General features: G+C 51.2%; 1 protein-coding gene across 34 annotated transcripts in view; it reads right to left on the bottom strand.

The window, feature by feature from the left end:
* The window catches only part of LOC117870330 (deleted in malignant brain tumors 1 protein-like), a 293,761-nt gene that overhangs the window by 157,353 nt on the left and 115,342 nt on the right, over positions 1 to 21,066 (bottom strand). For 32 of the 34 annotated variants that reach the window (XR_004643956.1, XR_004643955.1, XM_034757453.1 and 29 more), the window contains 3 exons: positions 16,240 to 16,569; positions 7,941 to 8,270; positions 6,459 to 6,788 (listed from right to left, as the gene is read on the bottom strand). Coding sequence is in view for 32 of the 34 variants with exons in the window: in XM_034757453.1 (XP_034613344.1) it covers positions 6,459 to 6,788; positions 7,941 to 8,270; positions 16,240 to 16,569 (990 nt within the window). In the remaining 2 variants the exon portion in view is untranslated. The remainder of the gene's footprint in view (positions 1 to 6,458; positions 6,789 to 7,940; positions 8,271 to 16,239; positions 16,570 to 21,066) is intronic. The other 2 variants (XM_034757441.1, XM_034757452.1) reach the window with 2 other exon arrangements.

The raw sequence follows: 21,066 nt of genomic DNA, 5'->3' as shown, positions 1-21,066 counted from the left end.
AGAAGAGAGACACACTTTCTCTAGCCTCAGAGAGAGAAGGACCTGACTGCCTGGGAAGCTGAGAAGAGTATCTAGGGTGAAGAAGCACCGGGGAAGGGCAGAGGGAGCTGGGGAGCTCCAGCCTAGCAAAGTCCCAGGCTGCAGGCCAAGCTAAGGGCTCACAAAAAGGTACTGGGGCTGCAGAGGGGAATCCCAGATAAAGGCAGAGGCAGCAGGTCTAACCCCCCTTGCCGATGATGAGTGGTTTACAAACTGCAGTCTGCCCCAGAGAATAGGCTCTAGATGATGACTGGCAGTAGCCAATGAGTCAAGGTGGGGATAGGGGGTTCGGGGTTCCACTGGGAGGGGAGACCCAGAGTGAGGGGGCACTGAGGTGGGCAGAACCCCTGGGCAAAGGGCACCGGGATCCAGGAGGGACACGGGGGCCAGCGGCAGGAGAGACCTGAGCCAGCAGAGGGCGCTAAAGAGCTGGAAAAGAGCTAATTCCCTGGAAAACCAGCAGGCGGCGCCGCACCGGTGAGACGTCACCCCGCCACAGGGACAGAACGGGGTGCAAATGCCACCAATGCGGCCCTGGAGCCCTGACCCTGAGTCTGATGATAGGTCGAAGGAGTGCAAAAGGGCCATTGTACTGGGCCTTGCCATTGGAGGGGCCAGGAGACTGCCAGTGCCAATGAGTCCACATCTCTGCAGTGCCAGGACTGGGGCTGGGAGCAGGAGCAGTACTGGCTGCTTTGAGAGACAGAAGACTCAGCGTCTGACTCAGATGAGTACTCTGTGCCTGACCACAGGAGGGCGGAGCCCCACAGTGTCGTGGAGCAGCACCAAGGTGATGGTGAGCGGTGCCATAACATCATGGGATTGCCGTAATGATGAACTAGGGGCAATGCCACCATCGGTGCCACAAAGGGTGCTGGACCCATATGCAGCGCTGCCATAGATGCTGCAGCCGGTGCCATCATCAGTGCCACTTATGGTGCCTGAGCTTGCGGTGCCGGAGCTCACACCTGCGAGGCAAGGGTCTGCGCCATAATGGCAGTAAGGTCGCGCGCTGCCTCATAGGTGTCCGGTGTGGAGGGGAGTCCACCAGCACCGTACTAGATGGGCCTCCAGTTGGGGCCGGAGTCAACAGTAACGGGTCTTCAGATCCAGACCGTGGGTTTCCTGCTGCAAGACGCACTCTGCTGGAATCCCCTTGCGGATTTTTGATGGAGGAACGAACCCTGTCCGCCTTCTTTTTCTTATGCAGCACCGGGTACTGTGAGCAGTGCCGCCGGGTAGCACTGGCCTTACGAGCAGGGCAGCAGTGTCCGTGCTCCTTGGAGGAGTCCTTTCCTGGTGCCGGGACATCCCGCATCAAGGCCGGAAGGCTGCGCACCGATGATACCGGTGCCATTTCCTGTGCTGGCTGGGTGCGGAGAGCTGACTCCATCAGAAGTAGCTTTTAATGATAGTCCCGCTCTCTCTTAGTCCTGGATCTAAAACTCCAGCAAATTGGGCACTTGTCTGTCTGATACCGTCTCCTAGGCACTTGAGACAAGGATTGTGTGGATCGCATGTGGGCATAGGTTTCGCACACCTCTCGCACACCTTAAACTCCTGTGACCGAGGCATGCCCAGGTGCCTGGGGAAACTGGGGTGTGGAGAAAGCCCCCAAAGTAAGCCCAACTAACTAGAAACTACTATATAACTTACTATTAACTATCTGCAACTAAGAAAAGGGAACCACTACGAAGGCACTTGCGAATGCAAGAGACTCAGCTGCTCTAATGACCATCACTGGCCATAAGAAGGAACTGAGCAGGCAGCGGGTCGTCGGGGACCTATATACACCTCCATGAAGGCGCCACTCCAGGGGTCTCCACAGCCGACCCGATGGGTACCGCTAGGGAAAAACCTTCCGACGATCATGCATGCGGCGCGCACACACCTATTGAAATGCACATGAGCAATCACTCAAAGAAGGACATAGCGCCTCCCACTGACAGGTCTGAACAGCCTCTGCAACAGCCTGTTGGGGTTCACTCGATGTCAATTAATGACAGTTAACTCAAAAAAAAATAATGATTAAAAAAATTAATCACGATTAATCGCAGTTTTAATCACACTGTGAAATAGAATATCAAATGAAATTTATTAAATATTTTGCATGCTTTTCTATATTTTCAAATATATTGATTTTAGTTACAACAAAGAATACGTGTACAGTTTTCACTTGATATTATTACACTTTAAGTTGTTTTATCTGGCATGTTGGGGGAATGGGGGGTGGCGGTAAACGAAAAATGATAGTTAACTAAGGGGGAGGAAGTTTGGGTGCAGGAGGGGGCTCAGGGTAGGCAGTTGGGGCGCGGTATCAGATGCAGGGTGCCGGATCCAGGGTGACCTCAGGCAGTTCCCCGGAAGCAGCAACTCGTCCCAGCTGATCCTAGGTGCAGGCATGGCAGGCGGGTTGGCGCACTCCCTCCACTGGCAGGCACTGCCCCCGCAGCTCCCATTGCCCGTGGTTCCCAACCAATGGGAGCAGTGCAGCTGGCACAGGGGGCAGGCAGAATAGAGAGCCACCTGACGAGCCTCCACTTAGGAGTAGCCAGATCCTGGGACAGGTCTCCGCTTACGGGGAGCCATTCAAGGTGAGAGGCCCCTGGATCTTAACCCAGCACCCTCTCCCACATACCAAGACCCCTGCCACACCCCAAGTCTCTCCCAGAGCCCGCGCTTCAAACCCTCTTCTGTGCCCCAGCACCCTGCCAGCCACAGATTATAAATGGGCATTTCAATGAAGATCCGAAATGCCAATTTATAGAGCTTTCCTGTTGGTGAAGTGCTGAAAAAAAAAAAACAGTTTTTACTATATTTTGGATTAGAAATATTTTCACTGTAAAAATGGTAAAAGGAATAGTATTTTGCAATTCGCCTCACACAAGTACTGTAGTGCAATCTCTTTATTGTGAAAGTGCAACTTACAAATGTTGATTTTTTTTGTTACATAACTATACTCAAAAAAAACCCCAACAATGGAAAACTTAGAGCCTACACATCCTCTCAGTCTTACTTCTCATTCAGCCAATCGCTCAGTCAAACAAGTTTACATTTATGGGAGATAATGCTGCCTGTTTCTTATTTGCAATGTCACCCAAAAGTGAGAAGAGGCGTTCACATGGCACTTTTGTAGGTGGCTTTTCAAGGTATTTACATGCCAGGTATGCTAAACATTCATATGCCCCTACATGCTTCGGCCACCATTCCAGATGACATGCTACCATGCTGGTGATGCTCGTTAAAAAAAGCGATGTGTTAATTTAATTTGTGACTGAAATCCTTGAGAGAGAATTCTGTATCTCCTGCTATGTATTTTACCTGCATTCTGCCATATCTTTCATGTTACAGTAGTCTCGGATGATGACTCAGAAAATGTTGTTCATTTTAAGAACACTTTCACTGCAAATTTCACAAAATGTAAAGAAGGCGCCTGTGACCCTCTGTACCTCGGGAAATCACGCAGCACCCCCATGTTCATCCTTATAAAATGATTATGTGGTATCCAATACAAAGTTTGTCATGTTGTGTGTCTTCAGGAAGCTCATGATGCACTGAGCTTTGTTGTTATAGTGATGTTATAGTAATTGTTGTTGCAGTAATATTATAGTAATGTTACAGGTTATAATTTCATGTATATAGTTATGAGGCTGAAAATGTATCCTCATGGTTTAACATAAGCCCAGGGAAGAGCAGAAGGATAGTTCACACCTCATCAAGGCATATATGGGACAAACCCAACCCAGCCTCACAGGAACAAAGAATGCTGGCTTAGGCAGCAACAAAAGGATCTGTTGCACTCTCCAGTGAGTCACCCCCCCTTCCCTTGGTCAGTTTGGGACTGCGGTGAGGTAATGCTCACCTGATCCTGAAGAGGGTGGGGCAAAGCCAAAAGGGAAGAAAGAACATAATAAAAGAGAGAAATGTTTGCCAAGCTCTTCCTCTCTTTTCCACCTACATCTAAGGACACTACACCAAGCGACTGAAGTGCTGATCAAAGGGGACAGCCTGTCTGAAGAGCAACCAGCACGCCCGTCGTAAGAAGTATCTAAGTTTGAAAGGGCATTAAAAGTGTTAAGATCAGCTTAGAATGTGTTTTGCTTTTATTTCATTTGACAAAATCCGACTTGCTATGCTTTGACTTATAATCACTTAAAATGTATCTTCATAGTTAATAACTCAGTTTGTTTGTCCTACCTGAAGCAGTGTGTTTGGTTTGAAGCATGTCAGAGACTCCCCTTGTGATAACAAGCCTGGTGCATACCAATTTCTTTGTTAAATTGGTGAACTTACATAAGCTTGCAGCATCCAGTGGGGATAACTGGCCACTGCAAGACGGAGGTTTCTAGGGCTCTGTCTGGAACCAGCGATATTGGCTAGTGTCATTCAGTTGCACGATCCAAGGAGCAGCTTACATGTCAGAGGCTGTGTGTGAACAGCCCAGGAGTGGGGGTTATCAGAGCAGAGCACGGTATGGCTGGCTCCCAGAGTCAAGGATTGGAGTGACCTACCAGATCACCAGTCCAGATAACACCAGAGGGGAACATTACAGTACCAATGTGAAATTTCTAAAGCTAGCTACAGCACTCGACCCAAGATTTAAGAATCTGAAATGCCTTCCAAAATCTGATAGGGACAAGGTGTGGAGCATGTTTTCAGAAGTCTTAAAAGAGCAAAACTCCAATGCAGAAACTACAGAACCTGAACCACCAAAAAAGAAAATCAACCTTCTGTTGGTGGCATCTGACTCAGGGTATGTCTATACTTACCCGCTGGTTCGGCGGCAAGTAATCGATCTTCTGGGATCGATTTATCACATCTTGTCCAGACGTGATTAATCGATCCCAGAAGTGCTCACCGTCGACGCCGGTAATCCTGCTCCGCGAGAGGAGTAGGTGGAGTCGACGGGGGAGCCTGCCTGCCGCGTGTGGACCCGCGGTAAGTACCTTTAGGTTTAAACTAAGATACTTCAGTTATTCACGTAGCTGAAGTTGCGAATCTTAGTTCGAACTGGGGGCTTAGTGTGGACCAGCCCTCAGATGATGAAAATGAACATTTGTCAGTCTGCACTGGTTTGGATCGTTATCGAGCAGAACTCATCATCAGCATGGACGTATTTTCTCTGGAATGGTAGTCGAAGAATGAAGGGACATATGAATTTTTAGCGCATTTGGCACATAAATATTTTGCTACACCAGCTTAAACAGTGCCATGTGATTTCCTGTTCTCACTTTCCGGTAACATTGTTTACCTTTGAAGGAGATAATGGTGCTTGCATCTTGTTTACAAACTTGTCTGTCTGAGCGACTGTATGAATAAGCTGTAGGATTGAGTGGACTTGTACATTCTAAAATTTTACATTGTTTTATTTTTGATTGCAGTTATTACTTGTAAATCATTCAACATTTGTAAGTTCAACATTCCTGAAAAAAAGATTGCACTAGAGTACTTGTAGGAGGTGAACTGAAAATACCATTTCTTCTGTTTCTTTTTTATAGTGCAAATATTTGTACTTAAAAATAAATATGAAGTGAGCACTGTACAGTTTTAATTCTCTTTTCTAATTGAAATCAATATATTTGAAAATGTAGAAAAGATCCCAAAAAATGAAATAAATTGTATTCTATTATTGTGTAAAGGTGCTATAAATTATGCACTTAATCATGATTAATTGTTTATCTCCCAATTAATCACGATTATCTTTTTAATAACTTCACAGCCCTACTCCCCACCACTACCAGGCAGCCATCTGTGGTGTGGAACAAGGTAGATGAGAGACAGGACACAGAAACTCATGAGCTGTGTAACAGAGGAAGTGAGGAAGAACCCTGTCTCCAGTCATAGCAGTAGGGCATATTCCAGGTTCAGGGGTAATTAGCTGAGATGGAAATCACCCGGAGTGATGGGGATATGAACCCCACACTTCATAAAGGGATTCCTGAGTGGCTGCAGGATTCATTCAACCCCAAATCCAACAAATGGGATCTACGGTTACCCAGCGTCCCATTGTGCTCTAGCAGGGCAGGGGGATCAGAGCGATCAGCGACGGGGCACACAGAGGCACACGTACTGCTCCCTGCAGCGCAGGCTCTAAGTGCTGTGGTGGGACACTGGGGCCAGCACTGACTTCGATGGGAGAGCGCCCCCCACTGAGCCCCCATCCTGCTCCCTGCACCACAGGCACATAGAACTGTGTGGGGGAAATGGAGTTAGCGCTGACACCATGGGAAGAACGACACTTACTGTGACCTCGAGGGCTCGCCTGTAGTACAGGCCCTTAGCACCATGCTGGGGCCCTGGGGTCAGCACTGACTCAGACAGGAGAGCTGGGTCTGTGCTGAAAGATTCCCAGCCCGATCCCTGCACCACCCATAGTCACATGTTGCACTGAAACATGCATGGTGGTAGATGAAGATTACCTGAGCACACAACACCGGCATCTTCTCCGTGGGTACAGTTATTGTCTCCCCACGGCCAAGCCCTGCAATCAGAGAGGGCAGCTTCTGTCCCTGTGCAGTTGACGTCATCCAGCCAGATACGGACAGATCCTTGCCCAAATCGAGCCCCTCTTGGGGCTGATAACGCCGTCCCACAGCCCAGCTGCCTGCATATGACTCCAGCATCCTGTAAATCCCAGCCGTCATCACACACGGTTCCCCATTGTTGGTTGTGAAGCACCTCGACCCTCCCAGCGCATTGACTCCTGCTGTTCACCAGTCGGATCTGAGCCACTTCTGAGATGCCAGCGTCTACAAACACCGAAGGGAATAAACAATCAGGGAGGTTGCTGTGCAACTGATCTCTCGTGTCACTGGGGAATGTAGCGCCTCCCGCGGACGGATCTGACTGGTCTCTGCACACAGCAACTGCCTGTGAAGGACTCCCCACCACTGGCCAGGCTAATCACTTGGGCAATGTTGAAGTTTGTCCGCTCCCCTCCCAGCCAGCTGGTCACCTAATCAGGAAGACTGGACTTCAGTCTATCCTACTCTCCCCCTAGGGCACTTAGAAAGATCACCCCCCGCACTGCTGGCAGGAACCTCCTGGGGAGCAGATTTACACCCTCACTCCTGGCGCTGGTATTCGCTCCAGTGTGATACTGTGCAGTGCTGTGGGGCAGACGCTGGGATAAGCATCTTGGTGACTGGGAGCTGAACACAGTCACCCGTGTCATTAGTGGTTGCATTAGCCTGACATCAGTATTCAATTTACATGTGTTGGCTCCATAGCTCCCTGAAAATGTCACCCAGAGTCCATCCCCCTTAGAACTGCCTGGAGCGCAGGGACGCCTGGCAGGAACCTGCTGCGCACCAGGCTGACAATGGTTCCGACCAGAGCAGAGGCAATGCACACTTCCTACAAGCAGATCGGCCCCATCCTGGAGCAAACACCTCTCCCTGTGGTTCCTCCTGACTTGCCACATGTTCCAGGTTCAGGGGTAATTAGCCAAGACGTAAATCACCTGGAGAGAAGGGGATAGGAACCCCACACTTCATAAACAGATCCTAGCCCTATTGTGCTGTAGTGGGGCAGGGGGATCAGAGCAATAAGCGATGGGAAAGGTCTCTCAGAGGCACACGTACTGTTCCCTGCAGCGCAGGCCCTAAGTGCTGTGCTGGGGCACTGGGATAGCACCGACTTTGAGGGCAGAGCGTCCCCTACTGAGCCCCCATCCCGCTCCCTGCAGCATAGGCATGTAGAACTATGTGGGGAAAATGGGGATACCATGGGAAGGGCGACAGTTACTGTGACCCTGAAACAGCTCCTTACATTACAGGCCCTTAGCACCATTCTGGGGCACTGGGGTCAGCACTGACTCAGACAGGAGAGCTGGGTCTCTGCCAAAAGCTTCCCACCCTGATCCCTGCACAATACACAGTGACGTGAAGGATACAAGTTACCTGAGCACACAACACCGGCATCTTCTCCGTGGGTACAGTTATTCTCTCCCCAAGACAGAGCCCTGCAATCGGAGAGGGCAACTTCTGTCCCTGTGCAGTTGACGTCATCCAGCCAGATACGGTCAGATCCTCGCCCAAATCGAGCCCCCCGTGGGGCTGATAACGCCGTCCCACAGCCCAGCTGCCTGCACACGACTCCGGCATCCTGTAAGTCCCAGCTGTCATCACACACGGTTCCCCACTGCTGGTTGTGAAGCACCTCAACTCTCCCAGCGCAGTGACTTGGGCCATTCACCAGTCGGAGATGAGCCACTTCTGAGATGCCAGAGTCTGCAAACATCCAAGGGATAAACACTCAGGGAGGTTCCTGTACATCTGATCTCTTGTGTTGCTGAGGAACGTAGCGCCTCTGTCCAGTCTCTGCACACAGCAACTACCTGTCAGGGTCTCTCCACCACTGACCAGGCTAATCACTTGGGCAATGTTGAAGTTTGTCCACTCCCCTCCCAGCCAGCTCTCACCTAGTTAGGCAGACTGGACGGCAGTCTGACCTACTGCTCCCACTAGAGCACTTAGAAAGATCACCCCCCGCACTGCTGGCGGGAACCTCCTGGGGAGCAGATTTACACCTTCACTCCTGGCGCTGGTATTCGCTCCAGTGAGATACTGTGCAGTGCTGTGGGGCAGACGCTGGCATAAGCATCTTGGTGATTGTGAGCTGAACACAATCACCCATGTCATTAGTGGTTGCCTTAGCCTGACATCAGCATCGAATTCCATCACTCCCTGAAAACCTCACCAGAGTCCATCCCCCCTAGAACTGCCTGTGCAGAGGCACTGCACACTTCCTACAAGCAGATCGGCCTCCTCCTGAAGCAAACACCTGCCCCTGCGGTTCCTGCTGACTTGCCACGACTGACTTAGTAACATCGTTTTGTGGCAGCCATTGCTGCACTCGTGTCTAGTGCTGCCAGCCCAGTACCAGTCTCAGATGAATGATGGCAGAGCTGGGCTGACAGCTGTGTCGTCACAGAGGGGCAGCAACTCTGGGATAGAGAGACTGGCGTGCTGATGGATTTTCAGAAGCCCTAACTTGTATCTGCCCATTTTCAACCTGGGACGCAGATCCTGGGCTAGGCTTAATTGGCCACTGATTGGACTGGCCAGAGGCACTGCTGCAATGCAGAAACATGGCTTAGCCTGATCTTCTCAGTTTGCCTGTGGGACAGCAATACAGACAGTCACACACGGTGGAGGAGAGCTCCATTAGAAGACTGGACCTTGAGGATGCACAGTCAGATGAACATATACACAGTCAGGTGGCTGAACAAGCTAGAGCAGGGGTGGGCAAACTACGGCCCGTGGGCTGGATCCGGCCTGTCAGGGCTTTGGATCCAGCCCATGGGATTGCCACCCCCGTGGCACCACTGGCTTCGCGCCACTCCCAGAAGTGGCCAGCACCACCTCCCTGTGACCCCTGAGGGTGAGGTGGGTGATAGAGGGCTCAAAGTGCTGCCCTTGCCTGTAGGCACTTCCCCCCACAGCTCCCATTGGCCAGTAACAGGGAATCACGGCCAATGGGAGAGTCAGGGGAGGTACACGCAGGCAAGGGCAGCGTTTGGAGCCCTCTGCCTTCCCCCAGGGACCACAGGGACATAGTGCCATGCACTTCCAGGAGCAGTGCGATGCAGTGCAGAGCCAGATCAACCAGGCTCCCTAGCTCTGGTGCACGCCGCAGACACCCCAGAGCCACTCCAGGTAAGCATCCCCCAGCTGGAGCCCGCACCTTGAACCCCCACCTCACGCTGCCTGCACCCCAAACCCCTGCCACACCTCGCACCCATCTTGCACCCCAACCCACTGCCCTGAGCACCCTGTAGTACCTCATGAATCATAGAATATCAGGGTTGGAAGGGACCTCAGGAGGTCATCTAGTCCAACCTGATGATTTAGTTGGGAATTGGTCCTGCTTTGAGCAGGGGGTTGGACTAGATGACCTCTTGAGGTCCCTTCCAACCCTCATATTCTATGATTCTATGATTCTAACCTCCTGCTCAAAGCAGGAGCAATTCCCAACTAAATAATTCCAGCCAGGGCTTTCTCGAGCCTGACCTTAAAAACTTCTAAGGAAGGAGGTTCCACCACCTCCCTAGGTAACCCATTCCAGTGCTTCATCACCCTCCTAGTGAAATAGTGTTTCCTAATATCCAACCTAAACCTCCCCCACTGCAACTTGAGACCATTACTCCTTCTTCTGTCATCTGGTACCACTGAGAACAGTCAAGATCCATCCTCTTTGGAACAACCTTTCAGGAAGTTGAAAGCAGCTATCAAATCCCCCTTCATTCTCTTCTGGAGACTAAACAATCCCAGTTCCCTCAGCCTCTACTCATAAGTCATGTGCTCCAGACCCCTAATCATTTTTGTTGCCCTCCACTGGACTCTTTCCAACTTTTCCACATCCTTCTTGTAGTGTGGGGCCCAAAACTGGACACAGTACTCCAGATGAGGCCTCACCAATGTTGAATAGAGGGGAACAATCGCATCCCTCGATCTGCTGGCAATGCCCCTACGTATACGGCCCAAAATGACATTAGCCTTCCTGGCAACAAGGGCACACTGTTGACTCATATCCAGCTTCTCGTCCACTGTAATCCCTAGGTCCTTTTCTGCAGATTCGGTCTCTAGTCTGTAACCGTGTAAGGACTCTGCACTTGTCCTTATTAAACCTCATCGGGTATCTTTTCGCACAATCCTCTAATTTGTCTGTGTCCCTCTGTATCCTATCCCTTCCCTCCAGCGTATCTACCACTCCTCCCAGTTTAGTGTCATCTGCAAACTTGCTGAGAATGCAGTCCACGCCATCCTCCAGATCATTAATGAAGATATTGAACAAAACCGGCCCCAGGACCGACCCTTGGGGCACTCCACTTGAAACCAGCTGCCAACTAGACATGGAGCCGTTGATCACTACCCGTTGAGCCCGACAATCTAGACAGCTTTCTATCCACCTTATAGTTCATTCATCCAGCCCATACTTCTTTAACTTGCCGGCAAGAATACTGTGGGAGACCGTATCAAAAGCTTTGCTTAAGTCAAGGAATAACACATCCACTGCTTTACCCTCATCCAGAGGCCCAGTTATCTCCTCATAGAAGGCAATTCAGTTAGTCAGGCATGACTTGCCCTTGGTGAAACCATGCTGACTGTTCCTGATCACTTTCCTCTCCTCTAAGTGCTTCAGAATTGGTTCCTTGAGGATCTGCTCCATGATTTTTCCAGGGACTGAGGTGAGGCTGACTGGCCTGTAATTCCTGGGATCCTCCTTCTTCCCTTTTTTAAAGATGAGCACTACATTAGCCTTTTTCCAGTCATCCGGGGCCTCCCCCGATCACCATGTGTTTTCAAAGATAATGGCCAATGGCTCTGCAATCACATGCGCTAACACCTTGAGCACCTTTGGTTGCAGCGCTTCCAGCCCCATGGACTTGTGCTCATCCAGTTTTTCTAAATAGTCCCAAACCACTTCTTTCTCCACAGAGGGCTGATCACTGCCTCCCCATACTATGCTGCCCAGTGCAGCAGTCTGGGAGCTGACCTTGTTTGTGAAGAGAGAGGCAAAAAATGCATTGAGTACATTAGCTTTTTCCACATCCTCTGTCACTAAGTTGCCTCTCTCATTCAGTAAGGGGCCCACACTTTCCTTGACTTTCTTCTTGTTGCTAACATACCTGAAGAAACCCTTCTTGTTACTCTTAACATCTCTTGCTAGCTGCAACTCCAAGTGTGATTTGGCCTTCCTGATTTCACTCCTGGATGTCTGAGCAATATTTTTATACTCCTCCCTGGTCATTTGTCCAATCTTCCACTTCTTCTAAGCTTCTTTTTTGCGTTTAAGATCAGCAAGGATTTCACTTTTAAGCCAAGCTGGTTGCCTACCATATTTACTATTCTTTCTACACATCAGGATGGTTTGTTCCTGCAACCTCAATAAGGATTCTTTAAAATACAGCCACCTCTCCTGGACTCCTTTGCTCCTCATGTTATTCTCCCAGGGGATCCTGCCTGTCAGTTCCCTGAGGGAGTCAAAGTCTGCTTTTCTGAAGTCCAGGGTCCGTATTCTGCTGCTCTCCTTTCTTCCTTGTGTCAGGATCTTGTACTCGACCATCTCATGGTCATTGCCTCCCAGGTTCCCATCCACTTTTGCTTCCCCTACTAATTCTTCCCTGTTTGTGAGCAGCAGGTCAAGAAGAGCTCTGCCCGTAGTTGGTTCCTCCAGCACTTCCACCAGGAAATTGTCCCTTACACTTCCTGGATTGTCTGTGCACCACTGTATTGCTCTCTCAGCAAATATCAGGGTGATTAAAGTCTCCCATGAGAACCAGGGCCTGTGATCTAGTAACTACTGCTAGTTGCCGGAAGAAAGCCTTGTCCACCTCATTCCCCTGGTCTGGTGGCCTATAGCAGACTCCCACCACAACATCACTCTTCTTGCTCACACTTCTAAACTTAATCTAGAGACTCTCAGGATTTTTTGCAGTTTCATACCGGAGCTCTGAGCAGTCATACTCCCTTTTTACATACAATGCAACTCCCCCACCTTTTCTGCCCTGCCTGTCCTTCCTGAACAGTTTATATCCATCCATGACAGTACTCCAGTCATGTGAGTTATCGCACCAACTCTCTGTTATTCCAATTACATCATAGTTCCTTGACTGTGCCAGGACTTCCATTTCTCCCTGCTTGTTTCCCAGGCTTCTTGCATTTGTGTGTAGGCACTTAAGATAACTCGCTGATTGTCCCGCTTTCTCAGACACAGGAGTCCTCCCCTCTTACACTCTCCTGCTCATGCTTCCTCCCGGTAACCCATTTCCCAACTTACCTCAGGGCTTTGGTCTCCTTCCCCCAGTGAACCTAGTTTAAAGCCCTCCTCAGTTGGTTAGGCATCCTCCTGCACCTAACCCCCTGCCCTCAGCCCCCTGCTGCACCCCGCACCCTTCCTGCACCCCAGCCCCCTGCTCTAAGCCCCCTCCTGCACTCTGCACTCCCTCATACACCCCAACCCCCTTCCCTGAGCCACCCAGATGTGGCCCTCGGGCCAAAAAGTTTGCCCACGTCTGAGGTAGAAGTAAGCAACTTTGGAATGAGTTCTCCCCTGACAGCTGCTGATGAGCTGGGGCGGGGAAAAGACTTTAGGACCAGACTGTATTTACAAGAATACACTCACTCTGCCTAGGTATCCAGCAGACAGAGCTGTGTTGGCTCGTGCTGGGTTACAAATCACTATAGTACTTGAATGCAGAGGTAGTGAAATGTTGCTGTCCTGATTGTCTGAGAAAAGGGAAGCAGAACTGTGCTTAGCCTGCCCGGACTGAGGGGTCACCCACAACTAAACTGAACTCACTAACCAGGGGGCTCAGACACCAGATCCCTATCAAGAATTAGAGGGGGTCGAGATGGTGTTCCTTCTGAGGGGTGTGGACTCTGTGTAAGGAGTTTTGACATGGTTTAATCTACCCCTCACTACTCTTCAAATATAGAGTTAAATAAGGTTCCATTAGCTGTGATGATTTAGTTGGTGTTGGTCCTCCTGCTTTGAGCAGGGGATTGGACTAGATGACCTCCTGATGTCCCTTCCAACCCTAATATTCTATCATTCTGTGAGTATAAGGCTCCATTAGGAGTCTTTTTGGTTTAAGTGATCACTAGAGCTGAAATCACCTGCTGCAATAAAGTGTTTCTGCCCAGCCTGCTTCAACACTGAGGTTTCCCAACTAAGATCTGGCAGTCACTGAGAGCTGGGTGGAGCTTCAAGAGAGCGACCTGCAGAGATCACAGTAGAGAGGCTGGGGGCAGCAGAAGGTGAGGGCGAGCAGAGTGGTGAGTGACTGGCAGGGCAGCTGCCACCATAGCAAGCACCCAAACAGCAGAGCGAGCCAGGCACTCTCCTCCCCACCCTCATGGTGGGAGCTGAACTCACAAAGGTGCACCTCTGAACTCTGGGTCGTCACTAACCAATGACAACCACTGCGAGTGGGGTGCGGTGGAGGGAGAAGGGAGGGGCACATTAAAGGAACCTTTGGTTGCTGGACTCAAGATCCTGAGGCAAAAGACACTGCCCAACATACTCTGGGGGAGGTGTTTTGCTCATGGTTTAATATTTATAAATCCTGTTTCTGGCCTTCCCTCCATTTATTAAAAAGTTTCTTTTCTGCACTGAGATTCTGTGCTTCCAAGAGGGGAAACTTTGCCTCTTAGAAGCACCCAGGGGATGGAGTGTAATTGTATCAGGTTACTGGGTGGGTGCCCAAGCCGGATCTGTGTAATATTGCTGAAAAGGAACCTCTAGATATTGAAGTCGGACATGGTCGCTTCCGACATCACTGGCAGAAGGGTTACATAGATATTGACTTGTGACATACACAAAAGAAGAAGCCTCCCCCCACTCATATGCAGCCACTTCTGGGGTAGGACAGGGCAGCTGAGAAACAGGACAGGGAAATATGTAAGCTGTGTAGGACAGGAAGTGAAGAAGAATTGTGTCTCCTGTGTCCAGCTCTTGGGGAAGTTACAATTTCAGGACTAATTACCTGAAATGTAAATCCTCCGGAAGACAGTGATTAGGAACCGGACTCTTCAGAAATTGGCCCTGGATTTTTAGCTTGAGTGAGCAGCTGCAGTTACCCAGGTCCCCATTGTGCCGCAGAGGAGTCTGGCCCAGAGATAAGTAGACACCAACTGGCAGAGGACACAGGGATGCTTAGAGATATACGGGGATCCCCTGGGTGAGCTATATGCACAATAGCTCACCAGAGGTGGTATGTGAGATCTCTACCAAGAGACAACAGCCCACTGGTTGACCTAATGGGGGCAAGGTGTTTGTATGGGACATAGTTGAAGAGAGATGTAAAATGTAGAATATGATGCTCCAGAAGTATTGAAAAGAAGTGTGTCACCTGTGCCATGGCAATCCCTTTGGCTGAGCCAATCAGCACATAGAACAAAGCACAGCTGTGGAGACAGGCTATATTCACTGTGTGGGCCCAATGGGAGCTTGAGACTGGGAGGAGGGATAGCTCAGTGGTTTGAGTATTGACCTACTAAACCTAGGGTAGTGAGCTCAATCCTTCAGGGGGCCATTTAGGGATCTGGGGCAAAAAAAAATCTGTCAGGGACAGTACTTGGTCTGGCTGGGGACTGGATTTAATGACTTTTAAAGGTCCCTTCCAGTTCTATGAGATAGATATAACTCCATTTAAAAAAAAATTGACAAAGGACCCTCAACAAAAGTGTCTGAAGAGAGCTCTTCTCTGGGAAGAGACAATGGTCTGTACCTAGAAAGAAAGAGAAGAGGGGACAAGAGATCCCTTTCATTGAGAAGGCAGCTGATGGTGTTTGTCTCAGGAACAGGGGATCACAGCCAAGCCTGGAGTAAAACCCTGGAAGGACTGTGGGGTCAGCATTGCTCTACCAGACAGAAAAGTATCTCGTTCAATGAGTCTAGGATCTAGTCAGCATGGGATGATTTTATTGGCCATGGAAACATTTCTTTCCAACCCTTATCCTTGATACCCCTCGAATCTCTACACTCTGTGAAATCACTTGTACTTGGTGTGACTATGAAGGAATCTAGGGCTGTGTGTTGATCGGGGCAGAGATGGGATGTGGAACTGGTCACCTTGGGACTCTGGTTCTTTGGGAGCAGCAGATCTGTGACTGCTGTGAATGCCCAGCACGACAGGGACTGCAGGGGGACGCTCGGAGCACTGAGGGGTGAAGTGTGTCTATTGCCAACCTGGAAAGAGGTCACCCCCCTCCCCAAGTCCTAGAGGGCACGGTTTGTGTGGCCTGTGGCCAAGGGAGTCGGGGAGCTGTCCCTCAGTGGACACAGACAAGGCTTCCACATGCTAAGGATCCATGGCAGTGCATTTGGGCATTAGGGCCAGCAAATCTCCATATGGAGAGAGCCCCCTTCTAACACCCCCCTACGTGCAGCAAAGGCCCCATAGCACCCCACTAATGCTCTGGGGCCAGCTCTGACTTCAAGGGGACAGCATCAGTGTCCCCTCCTCTGCCCCCACACTGCTTCCTGAAGCACAGGCCAATAGAACTGCACAGGGGAATTAGGGTCAGCACAGACTGAGCGGAGAGTACTCCCTACTGGAACCGCCATATTGCTCCCTGAAGCACAGGCCCCAAACACCATGCTGGGGTCAGCTCTGGCTGTGAGGGGACAATGCCCCGTAATGAGCTTCCCACTGTGCTCCCTGTAACATGCATGGTGGTAGATGAAGGTTACCTGAGCACACAACACCGGCATCTTCTCCATGGGTACAGTTATTCTCTCCCCAAGGCTGAGCCCTGCAATCGGTGAGGGCAGCTTCTGTCCCTGTGCAGTGAACATTGTCCAGCCATATAGGATCAGATCCTTGCCCAAATCGAGCCCTTCCTGGGGCTGATAATGCCGTCCCACAGCCCAGCTGTCTGCACACAACTCCGGCATCCTGTAAGTCCCAGCTGTCATCACACACGGTTCCCCAGAGCTTGTTGTAAAGCACCTCGACTCTCCCAGCACAGCGACTTGGGCCGTTCACCAGTCGGAGCTGAGCCACTTCTGAGATGCCAGAGTCTGCAAACACCCAAGGGAATAAACACTCAGGGAGTTTTCTGTACATCCGAGAACTAGTGATACTGGCGAAAAAATGGTTACCTACCTCTGTAACTGTTGTTCTTCGAGATGTGTTGCTCATGTCTATTCTAAAAGGTGTGCACACGCTGCGTGCACGATCGCTGGAAGGTTTTTTTCTCTTTGCGGTACCCATCAGGTGGGCTGTGGAGACCCCTGGAGTGGCATCTTCATGACGGTGTATATAGGTCTCTGCCGACCCACTGCCTGCTCAGTTCCTTCTTGCCGGAATACTCTAACAGAGGTGAGGCAGGTGGGATTTGTAATGGACATGAGCAACACATCTCAAAGAACAACAGTTACGAGAGGTAGGTAACCGTTTTTCTTCTTCAAGTGATTGCTCATGTGCATTCAAATAGGTGACTCCTAAGCAGTTTCCCTGGGGGAGGGGTTGGAGTTCACCTGGTTAAGGAAAGCAGGACTGCTCTGCCAAAGGCTGCATCATCCCTTGCCTGTTGGGTAATGGCATAGTGTGATGTGAAAGTGTGGACAGAGGATAACATTTCTGCCTTGCATATTTCCTGGATAGGGACCTGCGCCAGGAATGCTGCGGATGATGCCTGTGCTCTCGTGGAGTGCACTCTGAGCAACCTACCCACTGCCTCCGGGTGGAAGGCCGAAATGGCAGCCAGATGTACCCTGAGAGATGATATTGCCAACCCCTGCTGCTTGAGGTATAACAGGTAGTCCAAAACAAGAGGAATTGGTGCTACCCGCTTGGAGGCGTCGGCCGACAAAATGTCCACCACAGGGTCCTCAACTTCCGTCACCTCCTCCACCTGCAGGTTCATGTTCTGTGCCACCCTACGAAGTAGGCCCTGGTGAGCATGAGGATCTATAGGTGGAGCGCCAGAAGAGGACGTGCCTGCCACGGCTTCGTCAGGCGAGGATGAGGAGGACAATCCCTGGACTAGTGGGTCCTGGGGAAGGTCAGGTTGAGGAGGGTCCGGTTGCCCTAGGTCCATGTCCGTAGGGACATCAGCCTGTTCAGGCAGTAGGGCGGTTGCCTCTGAAGTTATGGGGGAGGACGGCTAACAGTTGCTTCAGGTACCCTAGGCTCCGAATGAGCCAAGCGGGAAGTGCCTGAGGGGCCACCTTGGGCTTGGTGGTATGCCCAAGGGCTCCAGAAGGACCATTGTGGGGGACCCTGGTCGGGATCGTGCCCTCCATCTGGCCCCTGGCTAGCGCCATCCGCATCCTGGCCATGGACATTATAGCCACTTGCCACTTGGGAGGCCGCCGAATTCAGACGAGAAGGCCAAGGCGGTGCCGAACACACTTGGTGTGTTGAAATGTCGCAGTCTACCGGTCTGCGTCTGGGCTCTGGGGACCAGTGCCAGTGTCCCGAGTGGTACCATGATCGGGAGCGGGACCGACAGTCATAACGGTGCTGGAGGTCGATATAGATCTGGACAAAGACAGACAGTGCGGGCGGTGCCGCGACCGGCTGCGCGATGAACGGTGCTGGGATCGGTGCCGGGAGCTGGATCGGTACCAATCGTACCGGGAGGGAGACCTTCGAGTGGTGGAGTGGTGCCACGAGCACGAGTAGCGCCGAGATGGAGATCGGTGCCGGGAATGCGAGCAGCGCAGAGACCAGGACCATCTACGGGACCGGAACCGCGACCTGGACCATGATCGAGAGCAGTGCCGAGCTGTTTCACCCTGCGATGGAGGTCGCATGAAGGCAGGCTTCCCTATGGTTGGAACAGTCTGCACCGGTGGTGCTGGAGGGTGAGACGGTCCAGGCTCAGTCAGCTCGATCAGGTCGCGAGCAGTGGAGAAGGTCTCTGGAGTGGACGGCAGGCCCAGCTCAACCACGGTGTGCACCGGGGAGCTTATATGCACCGGACTCAATGGCGCTTGAGGAGCCGGAATTGATGGTGCTGGAGTTGGCGCCTTCGCGGTGTGGTCCGGTAAGCCGCGCTGCTCCACTGAGGCCACAGGCCATGCTTGCAAGTGCGAAGGAGCAGCAGCAGGTGGTTTGTGCTGCTTCTTGGGCTGTGGAGACAGCGAGCAGTGCCGCATATGTACCGGTGCCGGAGATGTCCAGTGCCGAGGGACCTTGCTGGTGCTGGGTTGCTCTGGTGCCGGAGGTGCGCTGTGGACTGACGGTGCCTCTTCTGTGCTGGGGGCACTGGGCTAAGTGCCTTTTCCATCAGGAGCTGTTTTAGACAGAAGTCCCGCTCCTTTTTTGTCCAAGGGTTGAAAGGGATATCCCTCCTTGAGAGGGGAGGGATAGCTCAGTGGTTTGAGCATTGGCCTGCTAACCCCAGGGTTGTAATCCTTGAGAGGGGCATTTGGGGATTATTATTTTTTAGGTTGGATATTAGGAAAAACTTTTTCACTAGGAGGGTGGTGAAGCACTGGAATGCGTTACCTAGGGAGGTTGTGGAATCTCCTTCCTTAGAGGTTTTTAAGGTCAGGCTTGACAAAGTCCTGGCTGGGATGATTTAGTTGGGATTAGGTTCTGCTTTGAGCAGGGAGTCGGACTAGATGACCTCCTGAGGTCCCTTCCAACCCTGATATTCTATGATTCTATGAAATGCGACACTTATCAGGTTGATGAGCTTCCCCCAGGCACTTCAAATGGGAGTCGTGGGGGTCTCCAATGGGCATCGCCTTGAGACAGGCCGAGCATGGCTTGAAGCCCAGAGACTTGGGCATAAGCCCTGGTACCGGGGCGGAGGAACGGGGATAAACCCCATTTCCTCAACTTATATACACCATATACACTATGTATACAAAACTTACTAAGAACTACTCTAAAACTGCTAAAAACTGGTAAACTACACTAAAGAACTAACTATAATACAACGAGTAAGCTAGGGATGTGAAGGTCAGGTATGCCGCTCTCCACAGTTCCAACGACCATCAAGGACGGTAAGAAGGAAGTGAGGGGGCACTGGGTTGGCAAGGGCATATATCCAGTGCCACTCCAGGGGGCACCTCAGCCAACCCACCGAGAGTTGCTAGGGTAAAAATCTTCCGACGATCGTGCACGCGGCACACACACACCTATTGGAATCGATATGAGCAAGCACTCGAAAAAGAACTTCACTTTCCTCATGATATGTGTTGAGGTCTCACAGATCCAGGATAGGCCAGTGCCCACCCTTAGCCTTTGGGGGGAAATAGCGGGAGTAGAACCCCTTGCCCCTGAACTCCTGAGGAACCTGCTCTATTGCCCCTAGAGCAAGGAGTGATTGCACATCCTGCAAGAGGAGTTGTTTGTGAGAAGGGTCTCTGAAGAGGAAAGCGGAAAGGGGGTGGGAGAACAGGAGGGAATGGAATTGGATAGAATATCCCACCCATACCTTGCTCAGGACCCAGCGATCGGAAGTGATCTGGGACCAAGCACGGTAGAAGTGGGAGAATTGATTCACAAAGGGAGGGTAAGGATCCAAATTCAATAGTGATGCTCCGTCCTCGGGCGCATTTTCAAAAGTTTGGCTTCGGGCCTAGGGGCTCTTTGGCCAAACCCTGGCCTTAGGCTGAGGAGGACTGTGGCGGGCGCCTCCTATTATTCCTTCCCCGTCTCCTGGATGAGTCTCGCCTCGGAGGCCCAGAGTAGAAGGGAGATGGGGGCTGAGGCTTAAATGACTTTTTTTGGGGTGCAGGGGTATGCATCCCCAAAGACTTTAGGGTCGCCTGCAAGTCCTGAAGGCTATGCAGGCAAGAGTATGTATTTTGGGCAAACAGGCCTGCATGGTCAAAGGGGAGGTCCTGGATTGTGTTCTGGACCTCAGATAGTATACCCAACACCTGGAGCCACACGCTGCGCCTCCTTGTAACGGCGGTGGTCATAGTCCAAGCTGCTGAATCTGCCACGTCTAACATGGGCTGGAGGGATGTTCTCGAGACCACTCTGCCCTCCTTGAGGAGCACGCTAAATTCCTTGTGAGGATCAGTCGGGAGTAACTCTTGGAATTTTGCTAACAAATTCCAGGAAATGAAAGCAGCTGAGTACTGTTTGCAGGTCGGCCACTCGAAGCTGGAGCCCCCCAGTGGAGTAGACCTTTCGGCTGAAAAGGTCCAGCTTCTTAGCATCCTGTGACTTTGGGGTGGGACCTGGCTGCCCCTGTTGCTCCTTCTGATTTGCCGCATCGACCACCAGAATCCCCGGTTCGGGGTGGGTGAAAAGGTGTTCGTACCCTTTCGTTGGCAAAAAATAGCTACTCTCTACCCCTTTAGTAGTGGGTGGTATTGAGGCTGGAATCTGCCAGAGCACCCTAGGAGAGTTCTGGATCGTTCTTATTAGGGGCAAGGCCACCCTAGATGGACCCTTCAGGGCAAGGATGTCCACCATCGGGTCTGATTCCTCTGTAACCTCCTTTGCCTGGAGATTCAGGTTTAGGACCACCCTCCTGAGAAGGTCCTGGTGTCCCCTGGTGTCTATCACCGGAAGGATAGTGGTGGTTCCTGCCATCGCCTCGTCCA

The sequence above is a fragment of the Trachemys scripta genome, unplaced genomic scaffold, assembly GCF_013100865.1.
Source record: "Trachemys scripta elegans isolate TJP31775 unplaced genomic scaffold, CAS_Tse_1.0 scaffold_26, whole genome shotgun sequence".
NCBI classification, from domain to species: Eukaryota; Metazoa; Chordata; order Testudines; family Emydidae; genus Trachemys; species Trachemys scripta.
The sequence above is the reverse complement of the archived record's forward strand: the minus strand, read 5'-3'. Positions and strand labels throughout refer to the sequence as shown.